This window comes from Athene cunicularia (assembly GCF_003259725.1).
Source record: "Athene cunicularia isolate RWA chromosome 6 unlocalized genomic scaffold, athCun1 chr6_part2, whole genome shotgun sequence".
Lineage (NCBI taxonomy): Eukaryota > Metazoa > Chordata > Aves > Strigiformes > Strigidae > Athene > Athene cunicularia.
This window is the reverse complement of record NW_020799106.1, coordinates 4,319,135-4,336,899: the sequence shown is the minus strand read 5'-3', so window position 1 is coordinate 4,336,899 and position 17,765 is coordinate 4,319,135. Positions and strand designations below refer to the sequence as shown.

Below are 17,765 nucleotides of genomic sequence, written 5' to 3'. Positions count from 1 at the left end.
CGCCCCCCCATCCCCAAACCCCTGATTCTCATGTGATTCAGATCTAGTGCAACTTTACTAGAGATGTCCTCCACACCGCGGCCTCTGCCCAGATGAGCCTGCAGTTCTGTTTCCTGTGCGGATTGTGGAGCAGCAGGATGCTCTGCACTGGCACATCCATGTTCTAAGTTCTACTAGTCTGTTTATCAATCAATTAAATATAGTTTTACCACAGGAATATAAAGTATTTAATTGAAGAAGCTGGATCTTTAACAGTAGACGAGTATATTATTCTGTTTTCCACCTTTGGATATTAAGTATGATACATTATATACTGTATTTGGCTTCATATCATGGGAAAATTTAATGACATGCCTAGCATGCAAGGTGTTTCTTAGTAGTTTCCATTTTTCTTTTCGTATTGATTATGCTGTCTTTGAACAGTAACTGAGATGGTTTGAATCACAACCAATTTTCACATTGTAAAAAGCCTCCAAGCCACACTTCGCTGTATCGATGTCTACGCTCAGCTGCGTGGTGGTGATGTCCTGCAAAGCGAACATACATCCGTAGGGAAGCTCTTTCGATAGGAAAACCCAGCCCCTCCACGCCCAGGCTTTCCCCCTGCAAAAGGAAGCCCAGGCAGAGGCTGAGGTCCCCGTGGGGGTGTGGAAGGACTGTCCCTACCACCGCACACAGCCCCCTACCCCCCTACCGAGCCCAGCCCCCTCGCCAGGCGCAGGACCCGTAAGCCTCCGATCCCAATCAACACTGGCTCCTGTCCTAATTTCTGAAATTCTCGACATTCTCGCAAACCACAAATCCATTTTCTGGACTCCTCTGTCATCCAGCAGCTTTGTGCCAGGGAGGTTTTGTTTTCTAGACCGTTTCTCTGGTAGGCAGCAGGGTTTCACAGCCTAGGTAAGGTTAAGTACAACGCTCGACAAATTCACGGACCACGATACGGGAAAGCAAAGTTCGGCGGGAGGGGAGAAGCGGCGTCAGAGCCATCGCAACAACAGGAGGAGGGCGACGGGTGCTCAGCACCTCGCAGGGGCAGACCGTGGGGAAAGGAACCTTGCTTGCATCCTTGCACCGTAACATCACCTACAGTATGTTTATAACCATTAAGATTAATCTGAACCAGTTGCTTCAGTTTGTAAACAGTAAACGTTACCACAAAAACAAAACAAAAACGGTGCTCAAAAGTATAAAGGAACTGGAAAAATTACAAACACATAAAAAAAAAAAAAAATTAGGACAGCCACAGCCTTTAAAAAAAGTTGCAGATAAAATGATACTGTTTAATTTAAAAAAAGAAACCCAAAACAAAAAAAAACCCAAACAAACCCCAAACATAAAGAGCACAGAATATACTGGACAAACAAAACTATATAAATTATTGTGACCAAATGTGACACTGGTAGTTTACGAAGTGGATATGTACAGTCAAATTAAACAGTGTTTACCCTTCTGTTCTAATAGTGTTAAAATGAAAAATCTATTGCCGTTTTACTATACATTGCATTGATTGAATCTTAAAAGTCAGGAAAAGTTACCCAAAAAAGCACATCCACTGATTGTACGGATTCTCAGCCCGCTTCTCCTTTCCAGGTTCATCTCGAGTCCTTGACTCATTTGCAACAAGGCACGGCCTCTGGTCCTTGGCTCAGTGAAAGGCAAACACAGCCCTCACCTGGGATTTCAGTGAGCTCAGGACTGGGCCTGCATTTCCACGGCTCCCTTTGAACGTTTGCTCTTACCATATACAAGTCCTTTCAGAGAACACATATGCAAAATCCAATGAATTTTTTTTTTTTTTTTTTTTTTTTTTTTCTTTTTTTCTCCTTTTTTTTTTTTTTTGGTTTGTTTGTTCGGTTTTCTGTTTTGCGGGGGCAGGGATAAGGGGTGAGGGGGCTGATGTGGGAGCCAGAATTAAAGAAGCAGTCCTGTCTCCATCAAACTCTGAAGCGCTCCTCTAGGCAGGATACGACTGCATCCTGGTTGACAAAAATACAGATCGCTAAATCTGAGAGACATCATCACAGAGGGGGAGGAATGTCGCTAACTTTTCTCCTCAGACCTTTTTTTTGTGAGCAAGGGGGTTTACAGTTTTGTGCTGGGATGTACAGAGGATAGCTGGGAAGGTGGGAATGCGGCTTGAGGGTTTATAGCAGCTAAAGGATAAATGCTGTTATGCAAGAGGTCACCGTAGGAACTTCCTACAGGTGTTGCTGCAGCTAAGTGTCTGTACAGTTGCTGAGAGTTTGCAGGGGATGTGAGGAATTGTCTTTGCACCATGAAGGAGTGAAGAGCCAAAGGCTGCATTAGTGGGGAGAGCACGGTCTGATTTTTCAAGTACTGCAGGGGATGAGAATACCCGGGCGGGAGGCGATTGTTCAGCCCCGTGCACAGGCTTCCCGGATACAAGCCTGGGAAGATGGGGGCTGAAAGGGGGAATTTGTGGCTTTCCAGCATGCTGCCAGAATGGAGGCCATGCACCGGCTTGCTGCCTTCCCCCTCTGGGTCGGGAACCTTGTCTTTCCCCGGGGTCTCCTTTGTTAAATGCAGAGGAGAGACAGCTCGGATTTTTTTTTCAGAAATGACTTTGTCCAAATCCTCCAGGCTCCGTTTCAAAGGCCGGGCAGCCCCCACATTTTGAGGGCTCGTTCTGCGGCTGATGATAGGATGCACCATCCCCTCCATCTTCCTCAGATTCTCCAGCCTCTGGGCCTGCTGCTTCCCAGACCTGTGGAGCAACTCGCCGTGTTTTTTGGGGGCTGTCATGGCCATGGGGGACACGCGGCAAGCTTTGGGGTTACAGTCTAGGCTCACCGCCTGGCTGCTCGCAGCCTGGAACGGGGAGATACCTTTGCCTTCTTGCTGGGCCATGGATGAGTGAGGGAGGCTGGAGCCCGGAGCCTTTGCAGTCTGTTTGTGTATGCTCTTTGGAAGACTCAAATCTGTTGGCTGATCATCTGAAGAGGCCTCCACTGCTGCCTTTTTTTCTTGCTGATGCAAAGATGGGCGATAATTTAAATTTAGTTTTTCTTGGTGTTTGTGTTGAGTAAAAGTAGAAATATTTTCAGACTCTCTGAACATGTCCCGGGGGAGGTACTTTGATGTCTGTTCATTATTAAGGTGGTGTTCTGTGTGCCTATAAAGGCTGTGCAGATGAGGTGATGAATAAAAATCTGCCAAGAAAGTGGGCACGTGGGAATGCTGCAGTGCCCTTTTCTCACTCATTTTATCTTTGCAGTCCTGGATATCCATCTTCGGTACGTACGATTCGGCAAGAGAACTGAGGTGATGTTTTGAAAAATCACAGCGCTGAGGATCCGGTTTACTTAGCACGTCATGTTTAAAAACGTCATTAATCGATTTCCGTTCTTCCTTGGTTTTGAAACTCTGTACATGTTGTATGACTGAGGGCCTATTAATTGCTACAGGATCAGAATTAGGGGCGTGGGGACCTTGTGATATGCTTGAGGACAGTTCATCTCTGCCGTTCAGTTTCTTTTTGCTGATCAAAGGTGGAGGAGAACCATAAGGATAGCTACAGGACAGGGCTGCCCCACTGACCTGCGACAGCAGCTTCTTCTTTGCCAGGGGTGACATGATGCCTGGATTGCCCTTTGAGTAGAGCAGCGGTGTATAACCGAACGTGGAGTCATCGTTCATGGACCCCGGCAGCTCCTTTTCCTTGAACATGTCGAAGTTCTGGACCACCAGTACTTTGGGTGTTTGCTTTAGTGCGTTGTGGATGTCTTCGTTTCCCAGCTGGTCCACTTTCACAGTGCAGTTTGCGATGTAATCGGCCATCTCTGGCAATTTGTCATCTTCCAAGTCGCTCTGAGTGGGCAGTTGGACCGGGAAAGCTGTGAAGGGCATTTCTGGAGGTTCACTTTCTAAGCTGTCAGTAAAAGCTTTGTGTAGTCTTTGTTCAGGCTTTGTGTCTTCCAGGGCGTCTGCCGGGGGGTGTAATCGTTTTGTGACAGTGGCATCCAGCACGGTGTCTTCTTCTGGGGGCACAGATATACTTGAGAAAGTGTTTGGGTGCTGAACCTCCTCCTTGGCTTTCTCACCATTTGTGCTGTTTTCTGTCAGGTCTGTTTTTTCCAGAGGCAGAGGCCGAGCTGTCTCTGGTAAAAGAGACGGAGGACCTTGTACGGGTTGTTTCATCTCTCCCACTGCAGGATGTTCAGGGAAATTTTTCTGGTCTGCTGATTCTTGATCCTTCTCTTGTTCTGATGAAACCTAATGAAACGATTCAACAGATGGTAATAAGAATGTGGTGTGTTTCGGCACACTGTTCATGAGATTATACACACTATACCGCTGGTTACTTTTAGAGAAGTACTTGTCAATCACCACGCTGGAACATGAAGGCTCTAACACCAGGTATTGGACTCAAACAAGGAGACCTACCTCCTGGAAATATTAAGAAATATCCCACCCCTGCCAGGGCCACAATAAGGCACTTCAAAACAGCAGATGTTTGTAACCTGACGAGAGGCACTGGCGGCTTGACCAGATAGCTAAACGCTGAGGTTAGACTCTTTTGCAATTAATTAGGCAAATTCAGGAAAGCAGATTTCATAACACAGACGATAAGGCTATAGAAATTTCTCCTGCTAGCCAACTTCACCTACAAAAATGACACAATTCCCATGTTTTTTTCTTACATAAAGTCTCTCCAGCGTAGCTATCTTAAAATTCAGTGATCACAGAGGAGATCATTCACACCCAGTTCTGCATTAAAGTGTGAAAATGATAGAAATGGCATACTAGGAATCCCTATTGTAGGCAGCAAATCACTGCCACAGCTTAACTAGGACACACATTTTTTTATTAACGGATTAAAATGAAGTTGTCAACATTCAGTAAGTGTGTGAGCCTGCTATTACAAACATGGCTTTTATACGTTATCGTCAATGGGGCCGCAGCTCTTTCTGCTACCCCATTAATAAAGCTTGCGTGCACAATTCACACTATTCATCCCATTATGTAGCCGGCTGAACTGTGACCCCCAGAGGTCACCGGGGCGTCCCATCTGCGATCCAGCTGACTGACAGCCCTTTTCAAAACTGCTGTCACTCTCCTCTGACATGTCGTGGTAGAAGACAGTCATAAAACAGCAGCATTGTGTGAGTCCTTTATTATTATTGTTTTCTTTCTTTCTTCGTTGTAAAGATAAGACGCATCGAGAAAGTTATTATCTAAATGCTGCTTTATGGTCTGTCATAGGAGCGGGGGATCGGAGAAGGTCCTAATGAATCTAACCCTCTCAGAGATTTATTCCTTCACAGCTGCTTTTAAATATTCCTGTCTGTTTGGTTGGCCTATTAGTTACAGTGTCTGTTAGTCATCCTAACTTCTTCTTTTTAAACTCATAGCTGCCTTTTGCAGCCAAATACCATCATTAGGTCCTTTACAAAGTACCATCGCTAGTCTCTTGAGCTTACAAAATTACAGGAAAATACCAGACAGATGAGCAAAGCAAGGAGGAGGGGAAAAAAAAAAAAAGAGAAATCATATTTAATAACTGTACATTCTGCTCTTTGTTTCTATTAAGCAACATTTTGATTGAAGTTTCAGCTATTGTGAGGAAATGTGCAGTCTAAGGCTAATAGCATTTTGTCTGGTATCTTGTTACATTGACAATGTCATTGTGACAGCAGGAAAACACTGAAGAGCACAAAAGCAAATGCAACCCTAATAAATTAAAGTTATATTCTCTCCCTGCATACTTCTTATGGCGTATGAGTTGAACATGCAACTGAGAGGACCGCCCGCTTGTAATCTGACTACACTTCTAGAGCTCACAGCTACGGCCAATTCCTAGGTCACATGCAGAAATGGTTGAGGAGGTGGCTTGTTGGGGCCATGGGCTGCAGAGGCTCCCTGTGAGCAGCGCACCACCCCTGCTATGCCTGGATGAGGACCCAAACGTGGAGCCTGGCACGGGGCTCCACTGCTGGGGAACGGCTGGGGTGAGAGGGACATGCAACCTTCTGCCTGGCTCCAGCAGACTTGGATTTTGCTCCACCCGGAGGAGCAGGACATCTCCTTTCTGCTGTCCCTGCAAGGAACACGTCCTGGGCATGAAGCCCTCCCTGTGGCAGATCATGGACGAGCTCTGCAGCTCGGCACTCACCCTGGGTGGAAGCATCCACCCCTGCAGGCCCCTCCGCTGCCCGGGCTTGCGTGACCACCTACCCAGGCAGTGACCTGCATGAAGGCTGTGCTCCTCAATCGCCCACCATGATTAAACAGGGGCAGGACACGTCTTCCATCCCAGTCAGGGAGGAGACGTTCATTCTGCTATAAAAGGTACCATTTTACAATAGGAAACTGCTGTAATTGTACATTTTTATTGTCTCGTCTAGGCTCCCTACATTTCCGATAAGCACAGCTTAAGAACTCTTCCTGCAAACCACACAAAAATAACTGCAGTTTAAGCAGCAGGAAGTTTGAGATAGGGAACAACAAAAGCAAGGAAATTCAAAGTTAAGGCTGACGCTCTGTTGCTGACTTGTTATGTTGTGTTTAGTAGCAGCGGTAGGGACACCGTGTAATGTATCTTGCTGATCCAAGACCCCTCAATAAATAACCAGGCACTAAGGAACAACAGGGGAAGGGAGCACAAGCCTTCACTTCGCATCTCTGCTTTGGGCAATTTGTGTCGCAACCTTCCAGTGGCTGAAGCAAGTTTGTGTGCACTCTCCTCTCCACGTATTTTTCATTAGAAGTGGAGGGGTTTTCCCCCAACAGGGTTCCCTGCTTCAGAATTACAGTTTACAGAGAGAAAACAACCCCCCCTGTCTTCTCTGTGGAGTGCTATTTAGATATTAAAAGTATTGTCGATCAAGGCAATTTAAAACACAAATCCTGTTTTGGATGAGAGATGAAACTTTGTAAAGAGGTAGTGGGACACAAAAATTAAAATTTTCTGTTCTCAAAACTGTGCACACTAAGTCTCAGAGGCATCCGTGTTTACTGGTCCTGCATTGTTGTTTTCAACAGTGAGGAGGAGGATTGCTGGTAGCTGACTCTACCAATTTCCAAACTGGTTTAGAAACAGGACTTATGTACCTGCCAGACGAAATGAAGTCAAAGGAGCAGCCATAGTCTGCCGGGCACATCATGTGTTTCGACATTCTTTAAATACTTACTTTCACTGCAACGTCTTGAAGGCTGCTGTGATCTGGCAGACTGAGACAGGAAAAGCAACGTCTTGTGTAGGGGTTGTGTGCGAGGAGCTTTACCGCCTCGTTCACACAGGGTGCAAGCGGGCCACAGGAGAGAGTGGGCAGGATGTGCAAAAGAAAGTGCTTAAGTAACCGTGGAGCAAAACCCCCACTGATTTTACATCACTTAGCAACATGTGAAATTTACTCTTATTTGCAGACAAGTCTGAATTCTACTGATCTATCCTACCCGGGGTTGTGAACATTAAATCTCTTCTGTGAGGGCTGTCCTATGCCTGCAGGTTAACGCGGCTCTATGTGGAAACCGGGACCTGCCCATGTGGAACAGGTAACAGAGTAAGAACCTCTCTCAGCTGAAAACCATCTGTGGCATGTGAGAGGGAAGTCGGTCTTGGTTAGGGCTGGGAAGGTGGTTCCCTCAAAATCTGACCCTTTAGTCCAAAGAGAAATCGAGTATAACACAATAAAAATCCTGGGGAGTGATATGGTTTTTGACAGTCATACATATGTGAGCACAGGAGGGCTGATCCAGAGGTTACTATTATAAAAATCAGCTGTGTCCAACAGTTACCACAGTATTATCAACAGTATTAGAGGTTCCCGCACCCTATACTTAGATTAGGAAATAACTGTGGTAGTTGTGTGGTTTCCTTTTGGCAGCTGCTGATCTTTCAGTGGTGACCACTGTATAATACAATGAGCAGAAATGGTACTTGTTACATCCAGCCCTTGGTCTTCTGCCATCACTGCTACGCAATATGGAGCTAACCGGTTGCTGTTTGTAGCCCAGAAAAATCTCAACACAGACAGTACCACAACAACTGAATTTCCATTGCCAAGCAAAATCTAAGGCCAACTGGTTGGGATTCTCCAGTTCAGATTATGTATTTTGTCACTGGATCTCATGTGATTAAAGCCGTACGTTTTTAATTGAAAAGTTGAAAAGCGGGAAAGCAACCAACCTCAGATGCATCTTGGGGTTTCTGTGCATTATCTTTTTCCTTCTTGCTCTTTTGGTTTTCATTTTTGATGCGTTTTGTTCCAGACACTTTTGTTTTCGCTTCACCCTCCTGGGAACTGTTATCCTGTTTTCGAGGTTTCACTGGAGGCAGTGGCTTATCTTCCTCTCCTTTAATAAATCTTTCATATGGCAGGATTAATCTAGGGGATTAAGGAACAAGTAATTGATCAGGTTTTGCCATTCTAGCAGAGAACAAAATGTATCCACTACGAGCAGTTTACTTAACAAATCCATTTTTTTCCATGCCATAAATTCAACAGTGTAAACTCCACATCTATAAATCCAAGTATGATAAATCAATTTATTTGGCAAGATTATCATGTGGCACAAATTCAGTGGAGTTGGAGCTGGTGTGGATCAGTTGTCGGTAATGCTGCAGTGGTCTGTGCAGCTACACCAATTTGTACCAGATGAAGATATGAGCCACTATGCTTTAGATTGATTTAAAAAAAAATTATATATATATATATATCTATATATATATATATATCTATATATATCTATCTATCTACCATTTATTTTAATTCTCCCTCCCTCCCCTTAAAAGCACGCAGCAAACCCCAGGAAAACACCTACAAAGCCACAGCCAACTTGATAACAGCTACACAATTTCCAGGCTGGTGGTTCCCCCGAGTGCAAGGGCGAGTGCCAGGAACTCGGCAGAAGAGGAGGAGAGTAGGGCTGCAGGAACCCTGCGGCGGCGGGCAGAGCGCCCGGCACGCTGCCATCGGCACCAGCCCACCGCCGCCCTGCACGCACCCATCCAGTGACAGTCGCCACGCTCCCTGCCTTCGCCAGGGAGGCTTTTTTAAGGAAGAAGAAGAAGAGGGGAAAAGGAATTTTTCTCTGTGGAACTGTCCTCGAAATTGCTTTAAAAACGGAAGAAACACAAACAAAAAATATCCTCCTCCGAAAGCATCAAACACACTGAGTTTTAATCTATCTGTTTTCCCCTTGCAATTCTTGATCTGAAAGGAAAAATAACTGATATAATTAAAAGGGATGGATTGCATTACAATCTCAGTTTCAACTTCAGTGATTAAAGTTTTTATAATGCATTTGGTATGATTAATGACTCACTGTGGGATTAATACAAGACTCAGACTTTAAAAATATGAACTTTAATACAGCAAACATAATTTGTTTAAAAAAAAAAAAAAGGCGAGCTGACTCTATGAAGAAAATGTACTTTGCTTATAAACAACATAAATCTGTTCAAATACCAGGAATCCTTAATTATCTTTAATCTAAAACTCCAAGGCAGAAACCTCTTTGGTTCAAATATTCGTTTGTTATCCTAGAATCAGTTTCTAAGCATGCAATTTTGATTTACATACTTAGATGTTCAAACACAGTTTGGGCTTAAGAGCGCAGAAATTAGATTGCTCGTGATCACAATATTTTACATTTTAATAAAATACAACATAAATTATGTTAAAATATAAACCTAATTTATGCTATATTAGAAACAAAATTCATTAACTGAGCATGCTCTGACATGGTATGTGCAAAGAGGCGTGAATAATACTTTCTAGCCCTGAATTTGGCAGGGCTCCAGTAATGAAGCTAAGCAGAGCCCACAGGGAATATTCATCTTCAGATCCCATTACAAACTGAGTTTAAACATGTTACAGCTGCTAAAACTGGAAACTGCTCCCTCTATGCAAACTTAGAAAAATAATACGTAGTTGCCAAATACCTGCTTCCCACTGTAATATTACAGTTAATGTTTATATAATAAAAAGCATAACTAAGCAGAATAAGAAAAAAATAATCTTGTTCGTACTTGAGGCTGCTACATTTCATTCGCAAAGCGCAAATATTAGTGAAAACATTGAATTCCTCCCCACGCTGCACAAAGCGCTTTGGACTTCACTAGAGGCAAGGTTGGGTTTCACACAGGGCAACGCTGAGGACGCTCTGCCATGTGTTAAATATTTAAAATCGCTTTTAATAAAAACACATTTTATTACAGTAATTGTTAGCACTGCGAGGGGAGGTTTGACTTTGTTTTGTTTCCATGGGAACGCGTCGCCCATTAAAAATCTACATATTCCATCCGTAAAGCTTTCAGACGCTGTCCCGCGCCCCACGGGAGACAGAGATGCTGTGGCCCACGGCCCACGAGCCGGCCTTGCCATGGAAGATGCCACGGGATTAACCCCGTGGCTCCAGCCAGGACAGGAGCAAGGTCCGGGCCGACACGATTAATCACCGCTCGCACGCTCTCCACCAAGCCTTGTAGGGTAACGCGGGACGCAAACTCCTCCTCCTCCTGCTGCACCTCACCAGAACTCATTAGCTTTGGCGCTAATTAGTAACCGTGCCTTAAATTTCCTTTTCTGATCTTAAGGGTTCATGTGGGAGTACAAGGTTTTCATTTTAGTTATTTTTCACTGAGCTCAGCAGTTGGCAGGCCGACAGCAGTAAAAATACATTTCACATCGCCGGTCAAAGGCCCGGAGCCAGCGGCAGGAAATCTGGAATTAAATGTTTCGTGTATCAGGGAGGCGGCATGACTAAGGTAAAACTGAATCAAAACACAAGGATGGCTTGTTCTAGGATTTTCCCCTCCTCGCTGGAAACGAGGGCCAGCAGGCTGCCGTTCCCTGCCGCTGCCGAGGTGGCTTTTGGGGGCCACGGGGGGCAGCTGGAGAGGAGCCGGGCAGGAACACGGGCTGGGAGACCCCGGGGAGCAGCACCGAGTCGAGCAACACCAACAATTGCCGCTTGACGGAGAGATTTCCGTCGGTTGCAGTTTTCACTGAATGTTTTTTCAGTTATCCTGTCGTGGTACAACACAATTACCCACAGGATATGATCTTATCATTTGATTATTAGAAGTTTTTATAGCGCAGGAGTAATAAAGCTAATACAGCTCTCAGAACATGTAAGCAGCCGGCTCACATGCCATGAAAGCAGCCGGCTTAGCCAATTTAAGGTCAATATTGCCCAACACAGGAAGAATGCGATCTGCTGTTAGCCAAATAGTTTAGCAGAATGTGACATGTCTGAAACCAGCACAAGTTTTTTTTTTTTTTTTTTTTTTTTTTTTTTTTGGTCAAATATTTGCAACGCAGGTAAGATTTAATCAATCTTTGCACAAGGAGAGGTAAAGACGACGTCCAAAAAAACGGAGCCAGATACCTCAAATGTATCGCACTTTGGAAACAACAACCACGTTTTCAGTCGCTTTGAACTGTGGCTGTATTTCACGGCAGGGGGGAAGTATCAAAGTATTCATAAAAAAGGAAAAGAGGGGGAATATTTTGTGGTCTAAAGAATATTTACTTGTAAAGCCTGCGAGGAGACCAAATAAAAGGGTCTTTATCATGATCAAGATTCCAATATTAAGATTAATAAAATGTATTATTTATAAGTCAATTAACATAAATAGAATATGTAAGCACTAGTGTATTAAAAAATCTTTCCACAGGCAGCAGATTTTTAGCAGCATGAGGTTTTTTTTTTTTTTTTTCCCTGGAATAATACAAGAATAACATTTTCCAGCCAAGAGCAGAAACAGTAGGGGAGTCTTTGCTATCACAGGGCTTCTTATTAAATTCAGTCACTGTGAAAAGCCAGTCTTTTTTTTTTTTTTTCTTTTTTAAATAAAGACAACTTAAAATCAATACAAGTTAGATTAACAAATCAGTACTATACTAATCCTGATTTATTACAATCAGCAATATTAAGTTTAATCACGTATAAACTGCTACTCAAAAAAAGATTTTGCTTTACTAAGTCCTGAATTAAATAATGGTGCAGAGTGTACTGAGTTTTTAGATCTGCATCATCTGATATTATGAAAAATTCAATGTACTTCTCTGCAGCAGATGTCAGAGGTCAGCAAATCTATTACAGTAATGTAAGTAATCTGGCTGTCTGCCAACCTTTTTTTAAAAAACACTGAAGGAGATAATTTTATATTTACAAATTCTAAAATCCTCCAGGGACTGTATCTCTTTCCCAACAAAAAGCAGAAACTTCGCATTAGAGAAATGTATTTCACAGTATATCAAACATGTCTTCATCATTAGCATTTCATAAAAAGAAAAAAAAGCCCTTAATCTTTATTAGTCAACATTTTTTTTCCTGGCTACAGAACTAACAATACAAGATCTCATCCAAGCCGGTAACCACTACATTTTCATGTATTGATTATGCAGAATGAATGACTTTTTTGGCCTGACTCTGCTTCACGGGACACATGAGAGCACATCTATTTATAGACACGATAAAAAAAGTAGTTACAATAATGCAAAGGAACTGACCAGCCCAGAAAGAGGAAGGAAATTAAATGTTAAGGCTGCCAGTTTCCTCTTTAATTCTCCCCACTGTGTATGGATATTACGGTGCTCTCAGGCTGGGGAGGAACCATATGCCCAGGACACATAGGATGAAGGAGGGAAGGAGGCAGTTCAGCACAATCCCTACGATACTTCTTATATCGCTTGTTTCAGTGTTTATTTTTGTTTTCTTTACGGCAGAATAAAATATTCCACCATGTCTCCCACCGACATAATCTTGCTTTCCAAAGGGCTTCAAGCCCAACCCAAACCAGTGTGCAATGGAGCCTCTCAGCCACAAGAATAATCTTGGAAGTACTTCAAATACTGAAGCCGTCTCCTTGGGAGATGCTGCCCCATTCCCAAGCTTTGACCAGAAGGTTAAGGAGGTTGACTGCAATGGGAATGGAAAAAGGTTTAAATCTGCTCCACTATATGCACACAGCAACTGGTTAACCTGTGGAACTCACTGCCAATGGATATCTTGGGGCCAACAGATTAGTGAGATTACGAAAGGATTAGATGCTAATGTAAATCATGAGAACATTAAGCTCTTAGAGGTTCAAAAACACTGAAAAGGGACAGGCAATAAATCTCTTTACTGGAAGGAGTTTGGAAAACACTTCCCTCCTGGGCGCATTATGCCACAGTGGCTCTTGCTCCTTCCTCTGAAGGCACTGGGGGAACGAGACAGCCGGTCTGCCTGGTCCCCCAGCTGGTTCAGTAGGTCCTCAGCAGCTGGGCAGGGCTGCCTGCACCCCCGGCACACAGTGGGTCTGAGCACAGGACTGGGACGAGCAGCCACTGAGCAGGGACAACTTGGGACACCTCCAGCGACAGCCCCCGCAGTGCAAAGGGGCCCCTATCGATAGCCTCAGTGAGAGAAAGCCGATTCTTGTTCCCCAGACAGTCAGTGGCAAAACATTCAGTTGCATTAAGGAACCATCAGGACCAGCTCTGATCCCAAGCGAAGCCTTGCCTTTTTTTACCCTGATGCTCTTCAAAAGGGATAAATCTTGGAGCAATGCTGTCAGTGTAAGCACAGGAATCAAGGCACCTTCAACAGCAATCAGCTGGTGGGGATGGCCAGGAGCAGGGGCACCAGTGACAAACTCCCAGCAGAGAAGGGGGGAGTGGAATAACCCAAACTTCAAGGCCTCAGCCTGCTTTCTGAAATGGGAATATAAAATCCACTGAGGAACGCGAGGAGTGTGTTCCTCGAGCCTGATTTCCCTGGACTGCATTGTACAATCCAGGGGTTACAAAAGCAATCCTCACGTGCTTTTGTGCAGAACACAACAGCAACAGGTTTATTTGCATTTGCCTGAAGTACAAAACTGGCATGTATTTTATCAGCGAAGACAAAATATATTTGAGTTCAATTTTCTTCCCAAAGAACTTTCCTTCCTTAAAGAAATGGCTCTTTCATCCTTTCATCAACAACTTTCCTCACAGCCCACTGGGAGTGCTGGTGGGTAATGAGAATGGCTCACTGCTGAAAGGTGGGAACTGCGCTGCTGTAAGAGAATTCAGACACTTTGTTTTAAGTAAACTGGAAATTAGTGACATTACAAACACAGCTGTTGATTTAGCTTCCCAGCCAGGCAAGGGAAGCTCAGGCACTCTCGATCCTACAGCTCAGCACGGAGAGATGAACAACCCCAGCCTTTTGCCTTTGGTGCAGACTGACCACGTGGGAAAGATTCAAAGGAAGGGTGACAGGGACAGAGCAGTTTCCCCAGGTCACTCTACCAAAATTGCTACAAGCCTCTGTTTTGGCCACAGTCACCATTTCTGCGTCTAAAGGCAGACCCGCATTTTGTTCGGTAGGTCCCTACAGTCCCTGCAATGCTTGGTCCCTCAGGACAAGCTTCCAGATGCCACTTTGCACTGCCCGTGGGGTGCAGGTCTCCTGGAGGGACTCCAAAATCCTGCCCATCCTCCCTAGGAGCCCACAGCCACATCTGATGTTGACCAACGGTGAGCATGGTCAACATCCTAGGAGCATGGGTCCCCCAGGAGCACTGGGCACACTGCACCGCCCCAGCGCCCGGTAAGCGCTGGCACATGTGTGCACGCCTGGCAAGCTCCCCTCTGCTTGGGTGACAACCCACCCGAGAGCACTGGGTGGCACACGGAATCTCCCAGTTCTGCTGGAACAAACTCCTGGGTGGAAAGAAGGACGTGGCTGGGAAAGTAACACCCAGAGAGGAGAGAGATCATCTGTTTCCACGCATTGGAAGGCAGTGCCTGGCTGTCCAGCACTCTCGCACCCAAGGACTCCTGCTGACTCCAGTGCTGGCCAGTAAGTCTCCGAGGCTGAAACCCCAGAAATTTGGAAAAAAATGTGTGTTCTCAGATGTTTTGAATGGACAGCTAAGGATCTGTTTTAATAGTAAACAATTACATTCCTCTGTCATCTGATACTTTTTAAATTTTGGGGAGGGGGGAAGCTTTCTGAATTTTCAATAGTTCCTTTGTTAAAGCATCTGTTACTCACATAATTGAAAAGATGTTTGTTCAGTGGTATGCTTGAGAGTACAGTTATTTAATCTTAATGATAAAGCCCTGAGGGCAGAAAATCATAAGTAGAAACCTCTTGTTATTTATCAAAAAGAAAAAAAAAAAAAACCCAACACCAAACCAAAAACCCAGGAAAAGAAAGAGAGAACTGAGACACCTCATCTATCTTCAGGCTTAAATTCGTGCTTGATGGAAAACTATTGAGACAATTTGCAACTTGCAGAGTTTTCTGGGTGTCTGGGACTAGCTGAAGTGGGAGGGGGGGCAGGAAAGTGGGGTGAAGACAAAAATAAAACAACCAACTTAGTACAACAAGAAAAAAACTGCTGCTTGGCAAATTTTTTTTGGGTCAAACAAAGAACTAGCTGTAGTTTACAGCACGACATAATATTTGATTAATTTTTGCCTGAGGATGTTTTCACACTTAACAGTGTAAATCAAAACCTTCTATTAATTACAATGTGTATTAAAAGATAACCATAAGCATTTTCATGTAGATGCTATACTAGCCTTCTATTTTTCGTTCCCTCTAAAAGATTGGCTGCGATTACAAAACTCCACTGAAATGCTTGCACGTTACCTAAGTTATCCAAACGCTTTCACAAAACCAAACAGCATTTGCATGGAACGTGGGGCTCTCTTGCATATTGAATTACTGCACAATATCCTTAGGCTAGAGAGACTTTACGGCTGTTAAAGGGAAACCATGTAAGGGACTTATTTTGACCCGCCTTGTGTTTCTGATAATATAGAATATTTATGTGAGCGATTTAGAAAAAAATAGCAGAACGGGCTCTGAACTGTACAAGACACTCCCGGGATTTAGTCCTCTGGTAAGGGACAGATGTGCAAAGTGCTCTACAAGTGCCCAGGGGCCACAGTCACAGCTGGAATAAACCCCTCAGCAGGCCTGTGTCCAAAATGCGGGCACAGCCACCCTGCCAGACTGTGAAGAACCACAACCCGCCCTGGGGACCCATCTCACCTACCTGCTCCTCATCAAGTCCTGGGTGGTTATGGCTCTGCAGAACTCTTTCTCACTCAGCTGTCTGAATTTGATGAGAGTCTGAAGCCTACTAAACCCCCCTCCAGCTGCGTTTGACAGGTTTTCAAGGTGCTAGTGACTCGCGAGTTCCAGGATATGAGACACACTGCTGAAGGGCAGGACACAGCCTGTGGGATGCTCTGGGTCCATCCCTGCTGGAGATGCTAAGGGAACCGGGCTCCCCGAAGCAGCACCCAGAGATGCCGGGAGGGCTACTGCTCTATGGGACTGTCCAGCTGCCTGCCCTGACACCTCTGAACACCGACACGTCTGTCCACCCAAGCAGCCAAGGAGTGTTACTGCGTGCCGTTGCACACCACGGTTCCCCGTGGGGTCTGAGCGTGTTCGTGCACAGCTCGTGCACAAGGCTTGCTTTGGAGGAAACCAAGATGAACCACAGCCAGACTCGGAGGCAGAAAAGGCCCCAACAGGCAATTGCTTGTATTTTTGTTTTGTTCAACGCATTTTATTGGGATCTTTATATACCTTGCATAATAGCAGGTTGGGCTTTTTGGTTTGATGTTTTGTTTTGGTCTTTTTTTTTTTTTTTTGGGGTGGTGGTGGTGTAATATTTATGAAAAATCCCTAACAACATCATCAGCACTGCAGAAACACCACCTATCATTCACACCGGAAAACTAAAGCTGCCGATCATGTGTTTTGTGTAAAAGCGAAAGAAACCTCAAACCCTGCATGTGAAAACCACATCTACATTATAGGGGAAGGCAGCCCGGAGAAGAGTACTTTGCAGAAAAGTAGCCGTTTCTGAGGGTTTCTTGATAAGAGAGAGAGATGTAGGGTATTGACAAGGGCTGTAAGAGTTTCACAGGAAAGGTTCAGGCTGAATCAGCTCCTATCAACCACGCACACCTCTAGCTCTCTGTGATCATGCAAGGTAAGTGCATTAAAGGAGCACAAATGAAGAAAGTAATGACCAAAACAACAACAACTCATAAGCTCTGTACGGTCCGAGTTGTGCACAGAGCAACAGCCCCACAATGGGAAAACATTAATGCTTTTTATATTGGTAATCATCTGTAACATGAGCAATTAAGTACAGTACTAATGGACTATAGCCAAGAGCCTGGTACTAATATTAAAAACTGACAGAGATGAATAGGTTTGGAAGGAAAACTAGGCTGACAAAGACATTTTTATGAAGTGCTTGGGCCTATTTGGAATAACCCAATCAGAGGCAGGTTCAGACCAGCCATGCCTACAGTGACAATAACGCATTCATTGGCATTATACGATGCCTGCTATGCTTTAAATAAAAACACCCATTGCTTCTACTCAGCAACCTGCACTTTCATTATTATGCTCATTAATAAAACAAAAGTTGTCTAACTAATATACAAATAACACTTACTGAAACACTGGCAGCCTCGCCTTGTTTTAAAATGAAACCAGTTACTGGAAACACAAAACCATACTACATGAAAAATGAATCAGTTGATAATGCACACAAAATCTTTCTTTCCCTTTTACCAGGGAAACAAAGCAAACACCACACCAACTGAAGCACTCTGTCTACTTACAGCGCAGCAGCAGCAACCACCACAACCCCTGCTCCAAACAGGGAGGCACGGAGAGGGGAGGAACGCATTCCCCACAGCCTTTAAATCTGGCTTTGTTTCAGCTTTTGCCATCCTTGGTACCACGGGTCTGCAGCAACATGCTGGCTTTGCAGAGGTTAT

At 44.5% G+C, this 17,765-nt stretch overlaps 1 protein-coding gene across 4 annotated transcripts in view; it reads right to left on the bottom strand.

Annotated features, from left to right (window-relative positions):
* Window positions 1-1,262: 1,262 nt before the first annotated feature.
* The window catches only part of ARID5B (AT-rich interaction domain 5B), a 106,494-nt gene continuing 89,991 nt past the window's right edge, over window positions 1,263-17,765 (bottom strand). For all 4 annotated transcript variants that reach the window (XM_026851996.1, XM_026851998.1, XM_026851999.1 and 1 more), the window contains 2 exons: window positions 8,153-8,351; window positions 1,263-4,236 (listed from right to left, as the gene is read on the bottom strand). In XM_026851996.1, coding sequence (XP_026707797.1) covers window positions 2,086-4,236; window positions 8,153-8,351 — 2,350 coding nt within the window. In that variant the 3' untranslated portion in view covers window positions 1,263-2,085. The remainder of the gene's footprint in view (window positions 4,237-8,152; window positions 8,352-17,765) is intronic.